Source organism: Crotalus tigris, unplaced genomic scaffold, assembly GCF_016545835.1.
Source record: "Crotalus tigris isolate CLP2741 ecotype Arizona unplaced genomic scaffold, ASM1654583v1 scf7180000018923.2277400, whole genome shotgun sequence".
In the NCBI taxonomy this organism is placed as follows: domain Eukaryota; kingdom Metazoa; phylum Chordata; class Lepidosauria; order Squamata; family Viperidae; genus Crotalus; species Crotalus tigris.
In genome coordinates, this window is record NW_024097276.1 from 1,088,383 (window position 1) to 1,108,661 (window position 20,279).

General features: G+C 34.1%; 1 protein-coding gene across 2 annotated transcripts; it reads right to left on the reverse strand.

Annotated features, from left to right (window-relative positions):
* Window positions 1-71: 71 nt before the first annotated feature.
* On the reverse strand, window positions 72-20,256 carry TRPC1 (transient receptor potential cation channel subfamily C member 1). Of its 2 annotated transcripts, none has more exons than XM_039357461.1 (13): window positions 18,491-20,256; window positions 17,712-17,866; window positions 17,472-17,573; window positions 16,052-16,275; window positions 14,431-14,562; window positions 12,999-13,194; window positions 9,775-10,111; window positions 7,471-7,610; window positions 6,616-6,759; window positions 5,650-5,825; window positions 4,284-4,485; window positions 3,729-3,923; window positions 72-1,465 (listed from the first exon to the last, which is right to left on the reverse strand). In XM_039357461.1, the coding sequence occupies exons 1-13, from the start codon at window positions 18,624-18,626 to the stop codon at window positions 1,238-1,240; spliced, it is 2,367 nt and encodes a 788-aa protein (XP_039213395.1). In that variant the 5' UTR covers window positions 18,627-20,256; the 3' UTR covers window positions 72-1,237. The 2 variants fall into 2 exon arrangements, with proteins under 2 accessions (XP_039213395.1, XP_039213396.1); XM_039357462.1 differs by having other exon boundaries at window positions 16,052-16,254; window positions 18,491-20,255.
* Window positions 20,257-20,279: the final 23 nt, after the last annotated feature.

The following is a 20,279-nucleotide window of genomic DNA, read 5'->3' on the forward strand; positions in this document are numbered from 1 at the left end:
TGGGTGTGGATATGTAATAACAAAGCCTCAGGAAAAATATTTTATTTAAATTTCATTCTCTATTTCCTTTATTTTTAGCAATTACTTAGATGACCAGCACCTGTTAGCCATAGTTTGCAGAATTTAATAGAAATATTCAATTAGTACATTTAGAAAATAAATAAACATAATTAAACAGGGTATCAATATATACATTAAGAAACTCCAAGGTAAAGTATATTTTAAAAATAAGTATGAGATTAAAACAAATGACTTCAAACAGTATTTTTTTCAAACATGGAGAAGGTAATCTGCCTAAATATGGTGTGCTTTCAATGAAAACAGTGAAAATACATTTCTTGCACTTTACTTGATCCATTACACTAGTAAAGTGTTTTACTATAAATATTTTTAAGAGGATAAAATATTTCAAATATTTCAATATTATTTTTATAATGAAGATTAATTTTTAATACAATCAACAGAAGTACCATGTGTACAGCTAATTCTGTTGAATTATCTACAGGAATATGAATGTTGAAATCCATTATTTCAAGTATTGCATCTTGGAAATAACTTGATATAAATAGGTGCTGGAGATATAGATAAAAATGGCACCTTCAGATTATCTCTAGGAAATTTTAGCCATCATTTTACAAAAATATAAAATAAAAATAAAACCATAAAGTCAATTCCAAAGTATTAATTTTTTTGATATCATTCATTAGTCTCTGAGGACCAAAATGTCACAGGGATGGTAATATGGCCTTTCAATATTATTCCAACTCCAAAAGAATTCTTTTTAAATGGTATTATATGAAACTAATTTGATAGTTTTTTTCAGAAATGTAGCTTTTAAAAATATGTTCCTAACTGGTTCATGTCTATATTAATTTAGAAAGGTACAATTGTTGAAAACATGTCAGAAATAATTTGTGCCTTCATTTTATACTTGAAAGAGAAAAAAATTAAACATCATCTCCAAAGTGCAACAGTGTACACTTAAATTAGTCATTGTCTCTATGATAATATCAAATCTGACATATAACAAAATATTTCCATTTAGCTGACTATATACAGTTTACAAATTATATACATCAGAAGCTTCACATTAATTCAAAATCACCAGTTACTGTTTCACCACAGAATCTGGCAACAGTTTTTCCATTGCATTTTAAAAGTATATTAATAAAATTACTGCTTTTGAACACACTGCAAATATAAGTGCCTGAGTGGAATCATTAGAAAAGTTTGAAAATTAGTTTCTTTGATAAAATATGGCATATTTTGATGTTCGAAAACCAAGCAAGTCTCTCATTTCATTTCGGAATTTGGATAAATCTTGTCTAAGTTCATTCAGGTTTTCTACTGTTGCCTGATCAGTACTTTGCATTCTCTGTCTCATGGAAGTCAAGTAACGATGGACTAAACAACACATCACCTTTTGGTAATTTTCATCTCTCTTTTGCTTCAAAATTCTCCATTCCTTTAAATAAATAATGACAAATTAGATAAATTTGTGTAAAATCATTTTAGAACTGAATATTAAGCTAAATTCTTGAGATACTCAAAACATCACGAAATCAAACCCCGTCATAGCTAGAGGCTAACCAACCAAATAACAGTCCTCCAAAATGTCACAAATTCCATGAATAAACTGCAAGGCAAATGATGCCGTATAAGACTTGTCAGCAGTTGCATCAAACAAATAACTCAGTTGCAACCTCTGATTTATCATTTAACCATTTCCTCTGGATTAATGAGAACTTTTGACTAATTTTGTTGTTTTTAATTTTTTAATGCCTATAGCAAACATACTATAAAGTTTGTGTCACACAAATCATTTTATCCCTATTTATATTTGCAAATAATGCCAACTTATTGAACTCAGGCAGTATATGGATAGAACATGCATATTGTTCAAAATTCCAAAATTGTGCAGAAGCTACTATGCTAGCAACCTCTATTGGTTTGTCTATTTCACTTGCCTCCGTGGCATTTGAACAAGAACCTGCCCAAAATATGGGGTTTTCTACAGATGTAATTTCTAGAAGTTTGCCCAGCAGTATCTGCCACCAGCTCGAACAATCCAGTTGAAGTCCCAGTTTAAGAGTGTCCTGCTATGCCTCTGTGCATATGCATTTTTGTGTCACAACAACATATGGCCTTACTGTGAATAAGGCCATATTGGATTTGTAAGTTTGCTCTGCTTAAAAGCAATACTATGGATTGTTTGGGTTGATTCAAGAAACCTGACAATTATTTTAGGATGCCAATTGGACTGTGACCTGGTATACATCCTAATCCAGTACACAGTTTGCTTTACCATGGTTGTTCAACAAATGTTTCTGAATAAACAATATTGGTTTGGTTTTCAAAACAAAAGCATACTGCCTTTATGATCACACCTACATGGGTAAATATCTTTACAATATCCCCTAAATATTTACAACCTTAATACTAAGCTGCCCAGATATAAATTGTTATATATTGTCTTTGTTGTTCAGGCATAACTGACACATATAAGAATCAGACAATTATCTATGTGCTAATATGCATCTACTTACCTATACTAATAAGTATATATAATCAAAAACTAAGTACAAGGAAGTTACTTTACAATCTTGAGTAACAACTGATTAGTAATCTGGCTGGAACTGATGTTTTCCAGTACTTGTTAAAATATACTTGCCCTAAAAACAAAAATACCTCTCTTTTGAGATACAAAATGATTCTTCATTTTTTTCCTTCCCAAAAGTACTATAAATAATTACTAGTATAGGCTATCATAATTATCTTGTCCCAAAGACTTGGGAGAACAACCAGGTCTTATATAAGTATTCAGTATCATTCCCAGAGAAGACACAATTCATGAGATGACATTCTTTAACAGAATCCAGAGCATGCCCATCCTGCTGAACTGTGCTAAATGTGCAGAAACTATTGGAGACAAGCAATCCCTCAGATTTTTATAGTATGTTTTACAAACTGAACACAAATTGCTAGCAGAAAAAACATAAATGCAGTTTAGCATTATATTCATAGTGATAAGTGCAGACTCAGCCACTGAAATTTTGGAGACTTTGATGTAATATATATAGAACTATACTTTGTTTGCTAGGAGAAAACAATATCCTCATCTAACACTACTACTACAACATAAGCTGCATTTCCTCCCGAAGGATTTCTGTGTATAATTCAAGAAGTTGATTTCACCTACAAAGCTCTATGTGGTCCAGGACTGGGTTATTTGCACAACTGCCTTTCACCAGTTATTTCTGTGTATTGACGCACTTTACAGGATAGGCAGGCTCCAGATCTTCTCTTGAAGTAATGACTTAGGAGGCATGCCTTTTCTATTGCAGCGTTTTGTTGCTTATTCTTTGGAAATATCTCTCTCCTCCTGCCCTGAAATTGGATGGTTCTGACCTGTTAGCCTTTAGGAATGCTTCAAAATGAGGATTTTCTCTAGGAAATGCACATGGAAAATCAAGACATTATATGAACCCATATCCTGTGAGGTGGAATGTGCAATTAATGAGCCTGGTTATGTTTTGTTTGAGGTGTTTGTTTATAGGTTTTGCTTTTTGTTGATATATATATATATTTGCATGACATTAAATGAGAGAGGTCATTTAATGTACATTGCCCAGAGTTATGATTAAGTTATAAGCTATATAAGTTTTCCAAAGTAATGAAGGAACAATAAAAATTAAACGTACGTGATAATTATATAATCAATTCCTTACCTTTAAACTGTTCTGCCGCTTAACTTTGCCCGATGATGTAAGAGAAGAAATCCATTTACTGAGACTGTTAAATATGTAGCAGATTGTTTTGTGAGAAGGAATAATATTGAAAGGTGGAGGTAGTGTGCATTTGTCATCGAAATAGCTAAGCCACAGCTTCGCACGAGCAAACTTCCATTCCTTATCCTCATGATTCTAAATTATTTAATACATAAAGATGTCAGAAATTTTGATAAATTATGATTAAACACAGCTTTGTGTCAAGATATTGTGTGCTACCTCTATGTCATGTCCCTTTTAATATGTGTCACACAAAAATAAAAGGGGCTCAATTACATAGTCATGATTTTGATTTTTTTTTACTCCTCCCCCCACTAAAGACAAGGTTTAGCTTATGAATTATTAATGAAGATAAACGATTCCCATCAGTGTTTTTCAGGCATTATAATCTATACACCAAAAATAGAAAATTCCACATCCTAATCTAGAAGACATTATTCAGGCTTCAAATTTTGTTATACAGGGGATAAAACAATAAACCCTAAAAATACTCACTGCTATTAGCTGAAAACTTTTATGAAGCATCGCCACTAAAAGTTTGGTAAGAACAATCACAACTACTATGTTGTATGTGCCAACAATAACAGCACCCACAAAAGATTGCAATTCTTCACCATAATTAAATCTGGTGACAAATACAGCTACATGTGCAAGGGAGAATATATACCAAAACAGAGCAAAGCAGGTGCCAATAAACCTAAGGATAGAAAAAAAAAAAGCTTTGATTAGATAACCCTTAAGAACACATAAGGAAAGAGTTCATTTGTTGTATTGCTCATCATTTTTAAAATCCAGATTAAAACAATGCTATTCTAATTTACTTCAATGTTTAGGTCTAAAATTGTATAGGAGCCCAGTGAAAGAGAGGAAGCACCTGATAGGTATATAGTAGGGTGGAAATTAGTGTAAAAATGGAAATACTCTATGTGTTTTGATTAGATATTCAGGATAAAAATGAACTTTATATATAACTTCATTGCAACTTCATGGTTTAATATATGAATTGGATTTTAATCTGCATTGGTTTACATACATCCTTTTGATCTCACAATATATGTAAACATTTGTAAATATATAGTGAAAAATAAATATCAAATTACAGAAATAAATACAAATACATTAATATAAAGCCATGCAAAAATTTAAAGTTCTGAGATTAACATAAAAATAAGATGGAACAGAATTATGAGTAAACACATAGAAATTGGCATGGACATCCATGCTGAAGTATTTAAGAGACAACTAAACATATTTGTTTCAAGGATGACTGGCTAATCTCTTTAAATGGAAGAGCTATGGTATTACACAGTATAAGTAGAAATGAAAGAGGAGGTGGTAGAGGTTTGATATAATTTTTCCAGTTATGAGTATGAGAGAAATCACAGCAATTTGTAAGTTAAATTTTTCAACTCACTATTGAATGCATTTTGACATCAAATACAAAATGTAGCATTATGATTGCTCTATAGCAGGGGTGTCAAACTGCCGGCCCGTGGGCCGGAAATGTCATCAGGAAACCACGCCAACCCCATTGCCAGCAATGGAGAAAAAGCTCCAATACATTGCACGATGTCATGTGACGTCGCAAGTTTGACATGTCTTCTCTATAAGGTTTATTATATAATTAAGTAAAAGTACTTGCTTAAACAAGACTCTAGTAAAATCTTTTGTAGAGTCAATTACATGCTCAATAAATGCCATTTATATGTATTATGGAATCAATGAAAATTTTAAAGTAAGTAATAACAATTTTATTATTAGGCCAACAACACAGTTAGACAATTTCTAATAATTAGCATATGCCAAGCAAGGTACAACAAAGCATCAGCAGTATGCATGGCTAGAGAGCACTGAAACTTACGAGTGGAATGTGTCGTTGCTTTGCTGCTCACAAAAAATCCCAGTGCAGTCCTTCTCTTCATTGACAGTAAATCCTTTATCATAAAGTTGAGTCAACCCAATTGTGAATGAGAACAATACCAAAAGGAACATACCAAGAAATTTCCCAAAATCTTGCAACATCTTCCCCATTGAAATCTGTAAAATACATATTACTTGACATTACTTAAACTAATACCAAGTGATGGCAATTTTTTTAAAAAAAGACAGAAGGAGACAGTGAAAAAACTCCATAAAATTACAAAAGAGCGTGTTTCACTAAGAGCAAATGGAATGTTTAATTTTATTTTATTTTGATTAAAATGAAAAAGAAAAGAATATCCTAAGTAAATAGTTTAAAATAGCAAATATTCATAATGTAATGTAATGTAATATACTATATACTATTCTCTAAAATTTAATTCCTCAAAATTTTTGAGACCAGATAACAGGAAGTTACCTATTTTTAAAAAATATACATTTTTATTGTTTACTTAAAAAGTAAATCTACAGTGAAGTAAAAAGTGCAGACAATAAAACAATATTTTGTAGATATTATGAATTTATGCACAATTCACATTTATTTACAAATTTGAGTGTTCAGCTATAGAGAGGAAAAATACAGTGTCTCTTGATACAATAAGAATTACATAATCAATTACTTTAGAAAATATAAATGTTACCAATTGAATCACGTGGAATTTATTCTAATTTTGTTTCTACAACTTTGATTCAATGAAGCAACCACACCTTACCCATTTAGACATAAACGTGCATAGCTAGTTCAAGAAATGATAGGGAGGGCAACTGTGAATACACTCAAATATTTCAGTAAGTTTAATTAAGCCAAGAAGGCCTATACTTGAAAAACTAAAGACCTACAGTAAATCTAACAACAGTGGTCATATGCTACTATCACACCAATGTTGATAGTCATGTAACAAGATACCTGAAGTGGACCCAGGATGGAGCTTGTTGTATACATGAAGAACAGTCGGAGATAACTGAGAACATTAGCAAAAGCAAAGAGTCCTTCAGCCACAAGTGTAGGATGGAAAGCATCCCAATCCTTCCTCTCAGCAAAATCATGGAACTGGAATTTTTAAATAAAACTTATCATTACTTCAGTTATAACTGATGAATAGTTCAGCAGTATATCTCATGAAACATATTTCATTATTTAATAAGTTACTACACAACAAAGTACTTGCTGAAATACGTCTGTGAAATATAGTATGTGTATACAAACACATACAAATGGATGATTGTAATCAATCAGTTTATTACTATATATTTCTTATATTTAAGAAACAAAAACCAAACTATTGGCATGTATTAAGCATTTATAAGGTTATTTCTAATTAATTTTGATAATACAGTATATGCATAATACCTATGACTTATTAAAGTTAGTATGATAATTCCAGATATATCTTTGAACAGTACTGTACTATTCCTGTTATCTGACATTGTATAAAATGTATTTTATTCATATATTCTGTAGTTATTCCCAAAATAATTTTAGCAAACAACAAAAAACAAACAAGAAATACTGAAAGTTCTTTACATTAATTTAACATTTTTAGTTGTTTTTATGTCTCTTTTAGTTTTGTGTTTTTCCAGAGTCCACTGGAAATGAACAGCCAATAAATTTAAATAATAAACACATAAATGCATAAATAAAATGCCTACTTTCTGTAGCAGCATTAAATATATACAGACATTTTAAGAATGAATGTCTTAAGACTTCAGTTGTTGAAAAATACAACTTAATACTCATGTTAATATAAGAATGATTATTTACCTTATTATGGGCAACTACTTTGAGAGTAAAAGTTGCCAAATACAAAGAATTCATGACAAAACTAAGTTGATTTCGTGATTCTTCTAAAAAGTCTTCCAATCCATTATTCCAAAGTCTTTTAACATCTGACCATACCATTCCTTAGAAAAGAAAAAGGGTGTTCAATCTCAGTATTGTCTAGCTATAATTTTAAATAACTGAAAGATCAGTCTAATAAAAAACTACTCATTCCAAGGAGTTTTTAGTGACAAACACAGATTACAGTATTATAAAATATGATAAAACAATACCTAAACTGAACGAATTAATATTCAGTATATTCCAAATAAAAATCAGTTACCTTATAAAAGTTTTCCACTATAAACATATAATTATATTTAATAAAAATATTATACAATATTGCTTTAGGATAAGAGGAAATTGTTGAGAATATGTGTGGGTTTTGTCTCCTCCCTAGTTATTTTTCAACAGCTTTTTTTCCAACTATTAAACCAATGAAAACTTTTTGTAATATATTAGTATTGGAGGTAAAACTCCTCAAATGTTGATAACAACATGTTTGCACAATATGCTAACTTAAATCCTGGTACAAAAAAAATGGCAAACTATTTAGCCACTGTCAAGCAGTAGGTAGGACAACTTAACAAAAGAATTCATATCATCTTGTGATAAGCCTCATTACCACAGTGGCCATTTGTTCACTGGCCTATTTTTAAAATGCTGAATATACCTACAGGCCAGAATACTGAACTAATATAAATGTGACAATAAGCTGAACCATTATAGGTGGCTCATTATAAAGTGCTCCATAGGTCATGCTGTAATGGGTCCAGGACAGGGATGTCAAACTGCTGGCCCATGGACCAGTTGCATCATGTGGAGGCTGAGACCACCCAGGTCTGGCAATGTGAAAAAAGTCATGATATTTTGCAACATGTCACATGATGCAGTGAGTTTGACACCCATGGTCTAGGATGGGGTCCCCAACCCCTGGTCAATGGACCAGTACTGGGCTGCGGCTTGCCAGCAACCACTCCGCACAAACAAGCAAAGCAAGATGCAGGCAGCACACAAAACCATGCACCTTCTCGTCTGTGTAAAAATCTCTTCATGGAACCATTCCCTAGTGCCCCAAGGGTTGGGGACCTCTGGTCTAGGACAACTTGCCATGGCCAAATTGCCGTGGCTAACTCACCTCAGCCAACTCCTGCAGGACAACTTACCACAACCAACTCGCCATAGGACAACTCACCGTCCGACAATTCAATGTTATATTAATTATTACATTCAGTTACTTTTATTATTGGTAACCATGTTTTCATCAAAAGTATTGTAACTCTTGTATTTCTGGATTGTCTATTTTATTATTATTGGCCACAGTTCTGTTGAAATTAATTTAACTTTTATATTTGTTGAATTGTCCTGCAGTGAGTTGGCCGCAAGTTGTCCCATTCTGTGCTGTAATAGCTTAGTTTTGTGGATTTATTTACTTCTGGGCACTCTTCTACATTTATATTTTTTTCCAATATCATCACAGCGTGATTAAAAAGAAGTAATGTTTAAGGATTATAGATCTCTTCACATTTTACCATGAAAAATAGCATTTCTGTAACTGACATGACTTCCTAATATTGCTCTTTCAGTAGTAGATGTCTGAAGATATTTTTAATCTTAACAGGTAATCACAATAAAAAATGTTACTTCTTTAGGGTTATCAAATGCTTGGAACCACAGCTACATAGAGAAAATGAATATACCAAATGTATCAAGCAATCATTATTTCATAAAATTATATCAGTCTTAGGGGACCAAAATATGATTTGCAATTTTATTGATATAAAGAAAATCAGACCAAAGGTTGGTACATTTACTTTAAACAGCAATGAGTAGTGCAAAGTATTAGGAAAAAGCATTTTACAAAGCAGATTAAGTCAAACAAAATAACCTATCATTTCATATGACACATGAAAGCAGGCACATCCTTTGGAAAGCTTGCATGGCTGTTTCATGTATCTGCATGTATAGCTATTTTGCTGGCAGTTTCAACAGAAGCAGTCTCCATGTGCACACAAGCACACGTTTAAAAAGTTCTTCCATAGCTGCTTAATGCTTTGAGGAGGGTGTTTTGCTTCTGCTAATATACTTTTCAAAATTCTGCATACTTTACACAGACTGAAAATGCAATGATATTGAGAAATAGTTTCTATTCCACTGCTGGTTCTACTATCATATCAGATAGCTGATTCCAAAATGTATCCACTGACAAAGTCAGAATTTTAACCATTTCATATTCTTTATACTTACCAGTGAGCCACAGTATTAGAAGATAGTCTATTCTCTCCAATGCTGGTCCCATTGTGTTTTTCTTATCTTCATTGTAGACAAGTGAATACAGATTAAGCAATAACAGAAATGTAAAATAAGAAGCGCCATGAATGATAAATTTCATAAAAGGAGTATGAATTATTCTGCCTATTTGAGATCTTGGTGCCAGTAAATAGCAAAAAGATAGTAGAGGCCAAAAGATGCCAACTGTCAAGACTGTCAAAATCTTCTTAAATGTATGCTTGCGGCGATAACCAGCCATTTGTCCAAACCAGACAGTATTGAGAAACTGCTGGCAATTAGATTGAGAAACAAACTGTAATAGAAAAATATTTTACATGAATAAGCACTTTCTAAAGGAGCTAATGATTTACATTCTTGGTTTAAAAGAATAACAAAAGTAGGCAGAAGTAATTAGCTGCAATAATAGCATTGGAGGGTAAATTCATTTTAAACATGTAAATTCTATATAATTAAGTATAATCAGTTAATTAAACTTCATTGTATGTTTAAAGCATATACACAATCTTTCTCATTTTATTGTTTTAGTATTGCTAATACTAGATTAACTGTAAAAAATGTTTGTGTGGTGTCCACAGCCCCAACTACTGAACTGGTGATGATGGCTGCCTTGTACTATAAGCTCCACCTCTTTTGACCATATTTTTTATGTCACATCAGAATATACGTATACAAAAGGCAAGGTTTGCAATGTGACAGTGCAATGCTGCTTTTGTTGGACTGACTAGCTTGACACACAATAAAATATTTAAAATCTTAACTATTATAGCAACTAGATTTCATAACATCCATTATTTTGGTTTGTGCTTTCACAGAACAATGTGAAACAGATTTTCCATTTTACAGAGTAATGCTTTTTAAATACACATACATAGACATACGAAGTACTAGAGCCTTGTCAGGTTTATAAACTGGCAACATATGATTTTTAAATCCAACATAAGAAACAAGAGGATTGTAAAAAATAGTTACTTTAAGCTATGAATAATTGGAATAATAATAATAAAAACATGACTGGGAATGCTGTACAAGAAATTAAACTTCAAAAATGGCAACGTGAAAAACAGCAATATGAAAGTATTGTTTACATTAGTGCCATTCATCTCCTGCACAAAACCTTTCAACATATTTTATAGAGGCAATTAACTTCAGCAACTACAGTATCATTATATAATACCAGCCACAGAAATTGGATCAAGTAAAATTGAAAACACTGTGTCACATCAGATGTACGAAGAACCAGAGCAGCAAAACCAGTGAATCTACTGAGCTGTAATAAGGAACTCATACTAATATGGAATTAATTCTTCCTTGCCACTCAGGATCTTGCCCCACAAATACATTAACTATTGTCTTATAGAAAAAGGCATTGTACTAGGCTATTTTATATCCTATGTATATATCACAGATAGCCATTGACTTTCAACCATAGTTAAGACCAGGAAATTACATTGCAATTGTAATTGTTGAGTGGTGCCCAATTTAAATATGTTTTGCCATGGTTGTTAAGTGAATCATATAGTTATTAAGTGAATTTGGCTTCTGCCATTGATTTTGCTTCTTGGAAGCAGGTTGGGAATGTCACAAATGGTGATCACATAATTATAAATACATGCCGGTACCAAGAGCCCAAGTTTTGATCATGTGACCATAGGGATGCTGCAGTGATTGTACAGTAGTGGCCAAAATTGTGGAAACCTTTTGGGAAAAGTGTATTTTTGAGGTTTGATGGCTAATAACACCACTTTTTGGGAGTAGTACCATAAAATTATATATCAATGGAAAGATAATTTAATCAAGAATGTAATGTAACAAAGTTTGTTCAATTATCTGTACTGTATTCTATGAAAGGTTACAGCCAAATAATCAGAAAAAGGAAGCACAACTTGCATAGGCTGATATCAGGTAGCTTTCCTTCATCTGATTGTAGCCAATGAACATGAGTGTTTGGAGCAGTGGTTCTCAACCTGTGGGTCGCGACTCCATTTGGGGTCGAACAACCATTTCACCAGGGTCACCAAACAATGCAGTCCGCCATTTTTTCCCCCTTTTTCTTAGCTGTGCTACTCCCTTTTATTCTATTGGCTTTTGAAATCCAATAGAATAGACTCTCTTGAATAGAGTCTAATTCTATTGGCTTTCAAAAGCCAATAGGAATTGTCCAGGCTGTCTCTGCCCTGCTGAGCCCACCAAAAGCCCCAGTCTGCAAACGGTGCTGCAAGTTGTCTGCAGCGAAGGCGAGCTGTCTGGAAGCTTCCACCCCCTCCCTGCTGAGCAACTACTAAAAATGTAAGTAAAAGAGGGCCAGGGATGGGAGGTGGGAGGCCGGCGGGCGCAGGGAGGGTTGCTGGCACGCGTGGGGCCCGGCGGGTGCCTTACCTTCCTTGGGCTGGGCCAGCTGATGGCCCAGCCGGTGGTCGCCCTGTGCCATTGCTGCCCCTTGCCAGCTACGCCTCGGCCAGCGCAGGGGCCGGCACCGCGCATGCGCGGTGCTCCCAGGCAGGAAAAGTCCTCGACTTATGACCGGTTGGGTAGTCCTCGACTTACAACCGGTTGGGGTCGCGGCATTAAAAAGGTTGAGAACCACTGATTTAGAGAGTCAATCAGATGTCATCTTGTTTTGGCAATGAGCCAATCAGATCACAGTAGGATTCAGTTATTGATGTCATGTATTGAAGCTGAGAGGAGGACATTTGTCAGTGTGTTATGTGATTGCTATCAAGTTGGTTAGGGGGGGTTGTGTTCTTTCATTTAGTGAGCTTGTAAAAACGTAATAAAATTAAAGTAATGGTGCAAAGAGTTGACTGGTTGCCCAGAGAGCGATGTAAAATAGTATTATTAAGTGAACAAGGCTACAGTTATAAAGAAATTAGAAGAAAAATTGGTGGAAACTTAAGCAAAGGTGGCATTTCTATTGTGCACTTTTCCCAAAAGGTTTTCACAATTTTGGCCACTACTGTAAGTGTGAGGACTGATCCTCACTTTTTTCAGTGCTTTTTCATACGATCATTAAACAAAAGGTTATAAGTCAAGGACTTCCTATAGAAATTTAATAGATTGTATTGAACTAGTACTACATTTTTTCTAATTATTAGAAGTTGAAAACTTATTAAGATACATATCTGTTTTATCCCCTCTATTTATTACAGGATTCTATATTTAATAAATCAAAACTGACATACTTCCTTTTGGTTATACTTAATGGCAAGCTTTAGGCGACTCAAATTCATTCTCTCTTCTAGTAATCCTCGTTTATCCACATGTTCATCATTTGCAGTATGATTCAATATAACTTCAAGCTCCCGGGAATTCCGTGCCTGAGCAAGCAAATCTTTAGCAAAAGTTTTGCATTGCTGGGCCAGTTCTTCATAATCATTTCTAGGAAATACACAAAGCTAATTTATTATAATTCAATGCTAATTAGATTTAATTTAACCTAATATAAACAAAAAAGAAGAATAAAGGTCCTTCCTGAACAAAATTGATACCAGACTGGAATAAACTAAAATCAAGTTGATTCAAATAAATTATTCAGTCACTAAAAAAGGACAAACTTTTAAAAAATAAAAATGGTATAATAGTTAAGGTGCTGGACTAGGGCCAGGGGATTCAGGTTCAAATCCCTCAGATATAGATGACTTTAGCTATGGGGAAAACTGGAAGAGGGAATGCTATATATCTTGCCATCCATTCATAAGAAATGAATAATTTAAATAATTTAGCTACATGGTCATTAAATATCCCTTAAAACATATTTCATTTACTAGATTTATGGCTGATTTTTATTATATACATTTTAATGTATTTCGGCATGGAGTTTTATTGTACCCTTTTTTAGAACTGAAATAGATTATAAATATTGTAAAAACAAATTAATAAAATGAAATAAATGTTAGGGATAGCAGCAGTACTATGTTGACTTTTATTAAATTTGAAGCTTAGTATTTGGATGATACCACCAAGAAATGAGCTTTAGGCTAATATCTATAAAGGCATCAGGAATCAAGCCTGACTTGAAGAAAACATTATCTTTTTAAGGCTTCAGTGATGCATATGGATGGATTGATCTAAAAATTAAAAAAAACATTTCATTGCCATGCAGAATGAAGTTATGTTATCAATACAGAGAATAAAATATTCATGAATGCAACCTTATATTTTTCTTGGCAACAGGTAATTTGTCACTGTGATCTCTGATATATAACCAGAGTAATTATGTTTGAATCAAGAAAGGAACAGCACGATCCTGTGTAGATTTTGCCCTTAACTAGATATTTGCTATAAATCATTGAAATATATGTAGTACCTTCTAAGTTAATTGCAAATCTATGGTCTTAGCTTAAAACAAGTTATTCTTCATGAAATATTTGTATTTAGTTCTTGCTCCTTAGTAACAACATTATTTATATTATTTATTCCTCAGTATGTCTACCTAGGAATAAGAGCTATAGAATGTATGACTTATTTCTCAGTAAACATTAATGAGTTTGCTTTAAGAATTTTCTGTTTCAGCATGTACTGTATATAGTATTGTTAGCCAGGCTCACTTGTGATATGCCTGCATCTAATTATATCATGCTGCTGAAATTACAATAGTAATACATATTATCTTACCTGAATTCAACTTCTACAAGGCTTAATTCTCTTAAGTCTGCACTAAGTTCAAAGGCTCTCAGAATTGGATCCTCTTCTGTCAACATTATTAAGGCAGGACTAGCCAAACATCGATAAATATCAAGACGAAATCTGTGGTGCAATGTTAAAGAACACATCTTAAGACAAACAGTTTTTATTTGATTAAACATTTCAACTCATCATTTATATGAAATCTATTTTAGAAATCTAACATATATCATTATTAGTAAACAAAAGAAATTCCTCCAAAGCACGTGTTGTAAGAAAGTTTTTAGATGTTTTTAGTTTAAATACTGATAACAAAATCAATTAAAGTCTTGCTTATAAAATGTACTGCTATCCATTATTGTTCAAAAGAGAATGTTTTAGATTAAAATTCTCAAAACATGCAAACCCATTAATCCTACTCAAAACAACTTTGCCAAATTGGGATACTATATCCACCATTGTAATTTCATAATAATAATAAAAATGTTGTTATTATCTACACTGGAGGTTCTGAGCAACTAGATGTCGATAGCAAATAGATGTTATGCAACTAGATGTGCAAATATTCCTTAAACAACAGAGATACTTTTTCTGTCTTGACAATCTGATTTAATTTCAGCTCCTGTTTGATTCTGGGTGCAATGTCACTGTCCCTGAAAAAGCGGGTCAATAACTGGGTATCTTTCTGGATTCAGTTTCTGCTTGATGAATAGCTTAAAGTTTTGGCCAAAGGGACTTTTATCCCAGCTTCTGTTTTTGTGCCAATTCTGGGCAGAAGGAAGCCTTTGCAACAGTGTGTTATGCCCTTATCATGTATAAAGTGGAATACTGCAATGCATTCAGTTTTGGGCTGCCTTTGGAGACCACCCAGAAGCTACAGCTGGTATGTAACGCTTTGCCTGCTGCCTGGTGTAGGCCACTACAGTTAAGAAACAAAAGTTGTTCTAGTGCTGTCTTAGTTGCCAGTAAATTCCCAAGTACAATTCAAAATGCTGGTTTTGACCTATACTGTAAAACCCTACATGATTAAGCTTTCAATTAATTTCAAAGCTGCCTTCTCCAAATAGAATCTCAGCTGCAATCTATTTGGGAATAGGATATGCACATTTATGGAACACTTTGCACCCAATTTTATATTGGCCCCTGAGTTTTATGTTTTAGGAAAGCAGTGAAAGCAAACATTGGTCTGCTATTTTAATCCACATTAATGAATTGTTTTATCTGTTTCTATGAATAATGTATTTTAAACTGCTTACATATTAGCAATTTATAATAACGTAGAAGAAAAAATAGTTCCTTGTTTACAGAAGTCTCTTTCCAGGACAACTAGGTATATAGTACGAAACTAATTTACCACCAGCGAGGTCGCTAAACCATTGTGTTCTCTACTATATAATGATCATAAGCAATCATCCAAATATTTTTCCCAATTCTACTAAGATAGCAGAGATTAAATCTAACATCTTATGCATGCAAATCTATACACCCCATCAAATATATCCTTGTCATGAGCATTCATTTTATTCTAAAATATAAACTAAACACCTTTATGATTATTACTTAAAAATGGTGGAAAAACTGCAGGTACGGATGAAGATCAAATTATTGTAACCTGGAGTGTCGTAGACTATCTTTTTTGTTCTTGGCTATACACAATGTACATTCACACCCCACAGCATGAGGTTTGGGTAGCGACACATCCTGTTTTAAGAGCATTGTAAGAATTTCATAGTTGTTACGGTGAGCAGCTAAAATGACAGGTGCCACATCCATAGTTGTTGAGTATTCTGGATTCTGAATACGTTCCATTAATTTCTGCAACAAACAGACAGAAATCTGAGAAAATAAGTTAAGCTTGATGAATTACTAATACCGAGATGAAATCTAAGACATCTGATTTGAAACCAAAACATATATTTTAAGATCTTAAATATTTTTAGTTTCAAAATTACTAAACTGGATGCAATGACTGACAAATGTTAATTAAGTACATTTTGTTCCATGAAGAATTATTTCCTAAAATGAAAACTGTATATATGGCTCTAAAGTACATATGTTATTCCTCATATTTCTAGGGGTAGGATACCAAGAAGTAGAATGGATAAACTCAGTTATGCTTCTTATCCTTCTTAAGCATCCAAAGTTGAAACACACATTTATACAATAGTACTTAAAGTGATAATATTAAAAAATAGATCAATGTATACGTGATAATTTGATGAGTTACTTCTAGTGATTATCTCAATATTTAAAAAATTGTAATAGAAAAGACTTTGTGGTATGTATTGAAGATAATAATTACACTATTAAATTTACATACTGTAACAATTCTTATCTTTTTAGTAATGTTTATAAAAACTAGTATTAGAATTATTCCCTTTTATAATGTATATAGGTAGTCCTTGACTTACAACCACAAGTGAGCCAAAAATTTCTGTCATTAAGTGAGACGTTTGTTAAGTGAATAATGCACCATTTTACAACCTTTCTTGCCACAGTTGTTGGGTGAATTTGGCTTCCCCATTGACTTTGCTTGTTAGAAGGTTGCAAAAGGTGATCATAAGACACCGGGAATTGCAACCGTCATAAATTTGATTCACTTGCCAAGTGTCTGAATTTTGATCACAAGACCACGGGGATGCTACAACGGCCATAAGTGTGAAAATTTTCATTATTTAAATTCAAGCAGCAGAATGCCACAAAGGTTAAACTAATATTTTTAAAATGTTTATCCTTTATAAATAATCAGTAAAATAGCTTCAAGTCAGCCCCAGCCATAGAAGACCACAGGATTGTTGTTGTGGGGAAAAGTGAGTGGCAGAGTGCTATATATGTCCATGAGTTCCTGAATATAAATCTAATAAATAATTAGAAATAATGAATATATATGCCCTTTTTCAGATGTATAATCAAAAACTTTTCAATTGTTCTCCAAAGCTGTCAAGATCAAACTTTTCCCATTATCAAATACATGCTTGAAGATTTGACATCATGAGATGCACTCTCAAACACAAAATTAAAGTAATACTAACAACAATTGTTGGTCTACTGGATCTCTTTGGTCGATGATTAAGCAATATATCAACAGCTCCCACAACTTCTGAGTCAATGGCCACCAATAATGCATCTGTAGACTGAAGAAAATTAAAGCACAAATAATAGCAATTTTCAGACCGTGGAAGAAAATATACATTGTTAAATTATGAAATGACAATGTTCTAAGGGCAAAAAGAATAGAAATTTCAAATTTATACTTATGTTATTAGTAGTACCTGACAGCCATAATCCAACAGAAGCTGTAGAATGTCTAGATTCTCATTTTCAATAGTTATGGTAATAGCATTTCTCCCAAGTACATCCACACAATTTATGTTCATCTCACCAGTACTATTCTCTTCTAAAAGCTTCTTCACCATGTAATAATCACCTAAACCAATAATATACAAAAACCTATTTTAGCAATTTAGATTTTAATTTTTAATGACTTTCTTTAATATTTATTAAATTCTTTGGCAAGACAGCCATATGCAAATTTTGATTTAAAAAGCAAACATTCCCTGAAAACTACCCTCTTCCCCCTTTAAAATATAGAAATAAAGAAGAATGGTCAAAAGCTGAAAATAATCAAATAAAACTACATGTTATAACAGGGTTACTTGACAGTCTAATAATTAATTTGGGCTTGTTAGCTAAGACCCTTCATCAACAAAGCTAACAAACGCACATTCCCATAAAAGGGAAGGGAGGAAAAGATGGGAACTTTAGATGCCTTTTGCTATTGTTCTTGGTCATTACAAGGAATGTACATTACTCAGTGGGTCAGAATCAGAGTGCTACCCCTTTTTACGAATCACACATTGATTATTCGGATTGAGTTTCTCATCCTAGATACGTTCAGGAATAAGGAGCAAAACCTCGGCCTCTGCCGGCTCTGCCAGCTTGGATGCTGGGCGGATTCATTGATGAAGGCCCGCTCCTGGTTGATAATGCGGGTCGAAAGAAAACAGTTTCCTTACGGAAATGAAGGAAAAAGCAAAAGGCTGAGGTCTACCTTTGTCGCAGGCCAGCAGGAACAGTTTTTCGTCCAGGGTAGTCTCCTCCTTCACTTGCCGGACGTCCTTCAACGCCAGCAGCTTATTCGGGGAAGCCGAGGCCGATGGGTCTGCACTCTGGTATAGAGCAGCCATAGCGCCGGCCCCGCAGTAAACTGAGGGTCATCGGAGAGGCCGTTCTGAAACGCCACCTTCTTCCTCCTCCTCCTCCCTGTCCCCCAGACCAGCAACCCCGCTGGGATACACTCCAATGAGGCGCTCCTCACGTGCCAGCCGAAGGGAGAGCGAACAATGCACAGCTGTCAAACGCGAGCGCGAGCAATCGAAGGCTCCGCGCGCAGGCGCAAAACGCTTTTTCGTGCTCTTCTGATTTTCCGCCGCCGAAGACCGTTAAACGGTCACTCGTTCCACTGGAGACGCAAGCGAGCGGTTTCTATGCCGTTGTTTGCCCCGGACGGCAAAGAGGATTGCAGCAGAGACCACGTTAGTCGTTTGCAATTCATTGTACAATGGAGTAATCAAATTGTAAGTGGAAGAAATATAAACTTGAACCGAAAAGCAGGTCTTATTTTCAGTTTGCTTAGAATTTCCTCTAGGATCCACGCCCATACTCAAGGTGGTCTTTAACTAGTTCTCTTTTTCCCTGTCAAGTCTCATCCAACCTTCAACCCTTTATTGATTTCTACAGTGTATATGACTTTGACCAGAGCATTAATGGGAGATTGAATATAGTGGAATTTAATTTTGTCTGTCAATCCGATGCAGCACAGAAATATGGCAAGGAAAAAAATAAAAATCGGTAAAGGTTCTAACCAAGCTGTGCTGGCAAATTTAGAGAAGGGCACAGATTTGGTAAACAGATCAGAAGAGGTCAATCTACATTTCAATACCAAATAAAAGGAGATTTAATAGTGTGCAAACTATCATTATATCCTTAATGTCGCATTCTAGTAAAGATCATGCAATGCAGATTAAAGCCCTGCATGACAAAGAGATGCCAGATGTTCAAGTTTGCTTTAGAAAAGTATGAGGAACATGAGACATTATTGCTGGTGCACACTGGATAATAGAGAAACCCAACCCAACCCCCAAAAGAAGTCAATATATGCTTAATTGATATTGAAAGGCCTTTAACTATGTTAGTCATATTAAGTTTAAAAAATTGGTAATCCTACAACATTTCATTGTTCTCATGAGAAACTTTTATTCAGGTTAGGAAACTATAATGGACAGAATATAGCAAAACAGACTGCCTCTAGATTGGCCAAGGCATGAGGCAAGACTGTATATTCTCCCCTTATTTATTCAGTTTATATGCTGAACAGGCATTAAAGGAAGTTGGACAGAAGATGAGCTTTGTTGTAAAATTGGAGGAAGAAACATCCCTGACCTGCAGTGTGAGGATGACACTACTTTCATAGATGCCAGTAAGAGGATCTGCAAACTCTAGTAATGAAATTCAGGGAGTGAGAGTAAGAGCTCTATTGGTTTCTCTTCTAAGCAGAGAGAGAATGATTTGGAAAGAAACAAATCCAACTTGCATCTTGAGGGTGAGTCCAGCTGTAGTGCTACACACCATTAAAATGCCAGGTTTTTGAGATGTAAAAAATCTCTAACTAGTGGCAGAGTAGAAAAGGAGAATCGTAGGCAAACTTTGCCTAGCTAGGAGTTCAATTCTGACCAGTTCAAGGTTGACTCAGACTTCCATCCTTCCGAGGTCGATAAAATGAGGACGCAGATTCTTGGGGGCAATATGCTGACATTGTAAATTGCCCAGAGAATGTTGTA